Genomic DNA, 7,836 nt, shown 5'->3' with positions numbered 1-7,836 from the left:
CCTCCCTTCCTCCCTTCCTGCCTCCTTCCCTCTTTCTGAGCTGAGCTCATGAACTGCATTATTTTGGGCCAGGAACAGCTGACACAAGTAAGTGTCCGCTTCTCAGACTACAGCAAACCTTTGCTAGATACACAAGTGGCACTCCCAGCTCAGTTGCAAAATGCAGTGAATTGAATAGACAGGAGCAGAGAACTGTGAATGAAATGGTCAATACAGGAACAGTGCTGCCAACATAAAGCATTCCAAAATCATGAGTCTGGATACTCTCCCCAGGTTATAAAACTGGATTATACATTACTTTTTAATAAAAATAACAAGAAGTAAGTTTGTTTTTCTTGCTCTTTGTTTTCAGAACTTCCAGGTGCTGCAATGTCTCACATTTTTCTCTTCAGCCACAAGTATTAAATATCTAAACACAAGCAGGTAAGATATGCAAAAGAAACTTGAAATACCATGAGACTCATCATCAAGTTGCAAAAATTGGCAAGATTTCTGTAAGCTTGGAAATGCAAACTAGAGTCATTAAATATCACACATTTCTTAGCTTTATTTAATAGGCACTTCAGATCCAAATTATTAAGAACAATTTGAGATAAATGATGTAGAAAACTAAGAGCTGTTTCTTGCTAACAAGCACATATTTGAGCTTGATGAATATGTGTGGAAATGCAAGGCACTGTGGGGATGATCTCAGCTCCTGCAGTTTTTCTGTCGCATTGGCACTGATATGGGGAGGGCATTTACCCTCTATGGTTTAAGAGCTGATGGAGCTATGAAGAAGGCAGAGACATCAGTGAAGCAATGTCTTTTTTGCTGTGCCACTGTTTAGTGCTATGCACATCAGTTCCAGATTATCTAGTGGTGGAAACCATAGCTGGTAGGTCTTTGTTTCCATTTCATTTGAAAGCTCAAGAGATACATATACTTCTATAAGATAAATAATGGGAGAATACTGTAAATGTTAGCTGTGGTTTCAATCTGTAGACAATTCACACACTTCTTTCAAAGGCCACATTAGTCTTAGAACTGCTTTTTCTTTAAGACAGACAGATCTTTGATAAAGCTTTTAAAGATCATTTTGAGAAATTACAAAATTTCATGGTTATATGTTGCTCTTCTTTGCTCCTCATCTTCTGATCAAGGTATTAGTTTACCTGTTGCAATCATCCCCTGGGACATCAAACTTTGCCATGTAAACACAGCACAAAGTGGCCAACTCGTAAGACACTCCACTTTGGGCTTGGAACCTCAGAATTCACATTTTTTGCTTCAAAGCAGTTTAAGTCCTCTGGGGTAGCTAAGAGCCAGTATGGAAGCAGAATAAAAACACGCAACTTTAATCCTAACTGAAGGGATCATGCAGGTGCTAAGCAAGATTACCATAGACTGCTCTTGTAGAAGCCTCAAAAGAAATACTTCTATAGCCCTCTAATGTCATTCTTACAGGTGCCTAAGAATTGGCTATAAGGTTTGCTAGGGTGAAGCAGTAGGATTTTAATCAAGTTTATTTGATTGATATGGTGAGGTACTTGTTAAGTGCTTCTTAAGCAGAACAAATGGAAAATATTTAAAAATCAAAGGTGACTTTATGTGCTGTACTAAGTGTCCCCAGGCAGCCAGTCAGTGCAAGCTAACATTGAAGGACCAGTTTAGGGCAGTTGGGTCATGGTAGAAAGGTTCTTAAAATTCCTTGAGACTAGTTTCTAGAGTAGTAAACTATGAGTGCAATTTCTGCTTTAACTGAATTTATCCTAGTTGTTTAAACAAACCAGGTAAGAAAAAGAACAGTACCCCACACTGCCAAGAAAGTTCCATAAATATTGTATTTTTAGCTGGGTCAATTTAATGTGTAGCCAGCACTTGATCTGAACAGGCAGCTTCTGTTAGAGAAGAGTGACCAGGAACAAACAAGAAGGGCACTGACAACGCTTGCACTGCTCGTGCTGCTGACAGAGGATTCAACTGGGCCCCTGCCTTACTACAGTTCAGACAGAAGAAAGCACCATCCAGTTTAGTGAAATCAGCAGAGCTATCTAATGTGGGCTCCCATATTTTAGAAGTGTGTTGTGACTATAGCCAAAGCTGGATAGGAATCAATGCATCCTGCAACATTCACACACCACAATAACATCACACACAGGACAGAGTGCTTACTTAAATATATTTCTAAACTTGTTTCATAAAATATATCATCTAGATTGGCATTTCTTTTGTATGCATAGAAGCCAAGACTGGCTATAGGTCAAGAGAATTATCCAGGAGCATTAAGCACTCAAAATCAGAATGAAGAAGTGAAAGATTTCCTCCTAATGGGGACAGAGGCTGCTGGGATGTTTCCCAGGGGGACAGTTGCAAAAGTGGCAGAGAGAGCAGGAAGAAAATCCCCAAACAGTTCAAGTGAAATCTGCCTCAGGATCTGACAGATACTTGTCATGCTGGGGCAGTGCTTGTTTATCAGAACGTTTGCAGTCCGTAGCCACAGCATCTTTTCCTTGGCTTAAATGCAGTTCTGAAGTTCTGACATGTCACCCAACCACAATACCAAGTCTAAGTTAATCTGCTGCACTTTTAACTTCTACATAATATCTAGGCTTATGATAAAGCAAAGAGAAATTTTTAAAAAGCACGAGAACCAACCAAACAAAACTAGCACTCCCCAAAAAACAAAATCCCCAAAACAGAAATGAGGCAGAGTGAAAAGTAATGCGGCCCCTCTGTGCACAGTGCCCATGTCCCTGGTCCCTGTGCACCCACCAGGCAGCTGTGAGAGCTCTGCCTACACAGCAGGTTGTTGGTGAAGTGCGGCTGATGTCTTACTCAAGGGATTTGCCATAATACTTTTGTTTCTCCTTGTGCCATAGCATAATTCCTCAGGAGATTTTGTGAAGAATATTGTGCACTTCAGCCGTCCTACGCACAAGCAGAGGTTGTTGTTGTTGCTGTTCTCCAGCAAACAGTGGGTGATAGCCCATGTCTCGTTTCAACAAGAGAAACACCCTCCAGTGAAGCCTGGCTTTGGGACAAAGCACTGCAGCCCCCACAGGCCCCATGTGCAGCCTGGCCCTTACCTGCATCGTCACCGCCCCAAAGGGGCAGAGGCTCAGGCCTGGGCAGCGGCTCTCCTCTTCCATGGGGCTCCTTCACCTGCAAAACAGGAGGAACACATCGAGTCACCACAGCTGCCATTTACACTGGGTTGTTGTTTTACAGCACTGAAGACCAAAATTAATTTCCATCCCAAGAAAATGTGTCAGCTGGAAGTGCAAAGCCCTACTCTGGCTGTTCCTGTAGTCAGGGACAGACTTACGATGTGCCAGGTACTATGATCTTCCATAAAAGAGAAAGGCTCTGTGCTTTACTGTGCTTTGAATTGCATTTGCCACACAAAACATGCACGTGGATCTTACCTCTGTGGACCAGGCAGGTGGCCCCATGCACACCTTGGTTCTGCTGAGGAAGGGAAGTGGTAAGGAAATTGGAATGGGCTGCCCAGGGAGGTGGTTGAGTCACCGTCCCTGGAGGTGTTCAAGAAACATTTAGATATAGCGTTGAGAGACATGGTTTAGTGGGGTTATTGGTGGTAGGTGGATGGTTGGACTAGGTGATCTTGTAGGTCTTTTCCAACCTAGCTAATTCTATGATTCTATGATTCTAAATGGTGAGTCCTGAAGGGGTTGTTTTCTGACACAGGGCTATATTCTGACATGGAGCTGCTTGCAGAGAACTGCTCTATCACACAAGGCTGGGATAGCCTCAGTGGGGACAGGTATGGGGGAGCTACATACCCTTAAATTTGTTCAGCCTGGGATCTACAGCCCCCTGTTCCCTTCCTAATTAACGTGCGCTCACATCATCCTCATCCTGGCTAATATGATAGATCAAATTGCTTCTCCTCTGCACATCCCTTACTCATACTTGAATAAGAGCTGCACAAGACTTTGAGAGAGCTGAGAGCAGGACTGTCCTATAGCAACACCTTTGTAATGGCACTGGTCACTGACCTCAGCTCTCCAGCTTCTTGGAAACAGACTGAGTGTGGGGACAGCCAGTTGGACCATTAATTTCCTAACTCTGTCTATCCCAAAGTGCCTCACAGGTTCTCCACCCCACTGAAATGCTGCATCCAGCATCAGGATGGAAAGTAGAAACCAAACAGCAAATAATTTCCCACAGACTAACAAGGTAAAGAATTTTCAGTGTAATCATAGGTCACGCTTTTAGTATCCAAAGACAGTATAATTTTTCTTGCTGACACAAAACCCTAGATGTGTCTTCATACAGATGCAATGTTCTCAAAGTCTTTAGTCCTGAAGGATTAAAGAGATTGTAGGTATGAATCTGGGGCTAAGGTGAGTCACTCAAGTAGACTTTTCAACTCTGATGTTATTCACATTTTTGGTTTAAGAAATGCTTTCATTCAAAAGATTCCCAGCTCAAATGGCAACTTTAACTACTGTTACACATACTCCAAAAATGAAGCTGGCAGGAGAGTGCCCAAGGCTGTAAAGCATTGAAGAGGTGGCTCACTTTTCTGATAACATATTTCTGACTATCTTTATTCTGGAGGTTAAGCACTTCACGAATAACAAGGAAGAAGTAGGCATTTGAGACAGCCTCTGTTATTGCCACCGTAAAGCTCTATGATTGAAGCTGAGAACCAGAGGGACAGTAGGATTGAAGTTGCATGAGAATAGAAAGTAGGTGTGGGATGAAGGGAAAGACAGAGAAAGTGCTTAATTTGACATACTCCAGGCAGAACTGTGCTTATGACTAGAACAACACCAGTTCTGAAAACTTGATGAAAAGCATTTAAGGGAAACCACACACCAGGCATGAATCTGTCCCTGCAGACAGATGTATATCTTTACATATGTGCAAAACAATATATGCAAAAAATATATTTCAAAGCCATGTCAAGGACAGAAGTGTAACGTACGCAGTGTCCATAAGCAATAAAAGGCTGAGCGCTGAAAGCTGCAAACCCTGAACTCTGTCCATTAAAGAAGTCCACTTAAAAGGAAAACTCTCTCAGTCACCCTGCCACGAAACAAGAGATACTGCAGTCAAAATCGTGCAAAGGTGAAGAGCTGGAAAGTTGTACAGAGTATTTCCTGACTGAATGTGCAAATATCAATGATATCTTTTAAGGCCCTAGAGATAGGGTGATAGTCACCGATCTCTAAATACGAAGTATAAGCATTGCTGATTCTTATGTCTTAACATGACAAAAAGTACAAGGTCATCACACCTATAGAATAAAAAAGTATTTTTCAGGTGCTTGACTTTTATTACTTTTTCTCTTAATTATATTTGCAGATTAGAAGTTTTGCTTTTTTTTTTTTTTTCTTTTTTTGGTGACTTAATGAATATGAACAGCTGACCTTGCTGAAGCCTGTAGTTCAGTGAGGAGACACAATGGCCAAGCCTTTGTGCTAGATAAGTACACTTAAGCCACAGTAGATAAGACTTCAACAGATCAAATATTTTAAAAAAATATCTATACAGTTGTGACTAACTGTAAAAAATGGCGTATTCTTTCATCTCATGAAGCACAACTTCTCCCTTCCCACTTTTCTTGTTCTCAGAGGATGTGACCATGAAAAGCCAATCTCACTGGTGAATGGCACAGCTCCCTTAAAGCCATGCCGTAGGAGTCAGCCGTGGAAAACTGCAGCCTCCAGTTTGTAAGGGGTAAACCATGCTAGAGGATCTGTCTCTGAACCAGAGTTTAAAGTTGCTTATCTAAGTTTCGGGATTACTGTGATCTCAGTGCCACTGGGAGAAGATAAAGAGAAGTGGAGGTCAGAAGTTCATATGTCAGTGCAAGCAACACTTGACTGATTTTTCAGCAATTTTCAGTGCTTTATATATTTGGTGCAAGCATGATGTTAATTGCAAAATCCTGCTTTTTTTGTATTTTAGAAAGACTAAAAAGACAGCAATCTTTCTGACACTTAAAACAGTAGCAACTACACCTTCTTCTCTACTCTTTTTTTTACCTAGCCATACAGTTGTCGTCAGCTGCAGAATCTTTTGGTATTTCCTAAGTCTGGAGGCTGCCTGGAAGAGAAAGATGGGAAGAAAGACAAGGTAGGCATAGAGGTTGTCTGTTGTTGCATGTGCTTTTAGTGGGTGTGCTGCTATATTTAGCATATAGCCAGTCCTCATCTCCTCTGCTGAACAATTAGAGAAACGTGATCCGCCTTATTCATCTAAATGGCAATTTAAAATCTGAAGCCTAATTTACACATCAACATTGTTAATTATTTCATTGCTGAACATCTTAACAAAAAGAGCTCGTTAATAGCTACATATTCTTTATACTTGAAAGGACATCAATACCAACAGTGGAAGCAGAATACATTATCTAGACTAAACACCATAGACACTTTGTATTACAAAGGGAAAATTTTGCTCACAGATACCAAATGCTACTCATTTATTAAAGTTATCTGTTTCACTGGCGCTTTGTGGAGGGCTGTAGAAAATCTACCCTATTGAGCAATACACAGTCTTGGGATCCAGAACATTTCTACTAGTGGGATGACAATGTTTTCACTTGAGGTTCTCACTTATTCAAATAAGCCACTGAATTCTGGATGGCACTTAATATATCAAGATTTACAGCTTCACTCCTAGAGACAGTCCCTTCAAATGAAAAGAATGACAGGATGTGACAATGCTGAGCATATATTATCTCTGTGTGTTGTGCTTGTGAAATGCTAACCTAAAGTGAAAGGATTCATAATGTTTGTGACACGAAAATGTCTATAATCAGACTTTAAAGCTAATTACTCATTAAAATGAATGGAAGCCATCCACATTTCTCTTTGCTCAACTCCTTCAGCACCGCTGAAGTCTCAGCAGTGTCATCCTCCTCAGATACTGCTGTCTCTGTAGACGAGCCATGTTGTCACAGATCCTAAGCAGCTACCAAAACACCATCACTGTGCCCAGCGTCAGGAAGGGCTACCACCATTTCAAGTGACTGCAGTCAGCCACAGCATCTGAAATGAGAGTGGCCTGGACTTCTTTGTGCTTGTGTTCAAAGCAGGAACTCTAGGTGAGTCTGAAATCTTGCTTGTTAGATTAGGATATGGCTGTTGTAACATCTTTCTCACAGGTGATCCCAGGCACGTGCAGAAGTTTACATAGGTGGAGCTCTGCCTGTGGGTGGAAGAAGCACTGGTGCAGATTTCCATAAGACAATCATAACTTGCAGTGGAATTGTTTATGCTGAGGTCAAGCCAACATGAAGGGGCATAGTTAAGTGAGCTGCCAAGCTGAGAGAAGCCCATTGTCTGTATTCCAGGTGTTACAGTACTGTTTCTCCAGCCACTATGTTTCCCCACACGACATTCTACAGGCTTGCTCTGCACCTCTACAAGGGGCCCCTGTCCTGAGCCTAACAGAGTTAGGCTTAGCACAGCTTTCCAGACTGTTACAGCCATAAATACATAACGCATATGCTGATACATACGCACATGCTGATTAAGACACCTACCTACAATCCTATTCTCCTTTTCTGGTCCTCAGAAGGATTCAAGCCTACACAAGTCCAGCGCTTGTGTTGTAAAGGTCAGAAACTACATGCTTTTTAGACAGGCTTCTCCTTGTGTCCTAGTGGAAATCTTCATTTCTGAAGAGCTATGCAGTCAAAGTGACAAATCAGAAGCCTCACTTCCCTGGTGCTGTGCCATGGATAAAAAGAGCATGAATTTATTTTGGTTCTCTCACCTCCAGCCTTCAACTTCTCTCCTGCTGTATGGTTTTGCAGAAGGGCTGAACTTTCTTTTATGAGAAGAGTAATTTTTCAAGAGCTGGAGATAAGATTGC

At 41.7% G+C, this 7,836-nt stretch overlaps 1 protein-coding gene across 1 annotated transcript in view; it reads right to left on the bottom strand.

The window, feature by feature from the left end:
• SGK1 (serum/glucocorticoid regulated kinase 1) overlaps positions 1–7,836 on the bottom strand; it is a 74,772-nt gene that overhangs the window by 23,769 nt on the left and 43,167 nt on the right. The window contains exon 3 of the mRNA XM_021389852.1: positions 3,069–3,144. Within this exon, the coding sequence (XP_021245527.1) occupies positions 3,069–3,144 (76 nt within the window). The remainder of the gene's footprint in view (positions 1–3,068; positions 3,145–7,836) is intronic.

The sequence above is a fragment of the Numida meleagris genome, chromosome 3 (genome assembly GCF_002078875.1).
Source record: "Numida meleagris isolate 19003 breed g44 Domestic line chromosome 3, NumMel1.0, whole genome shotgun sequence".
NCBI lineage: Eukaryota > Metazoa > Chordata > Aves > Galliformes > Numididae > Numida > Numida meleagris.
This window is presented reverse-complemented; position numbering and strand designations above follow the sequence as displayed.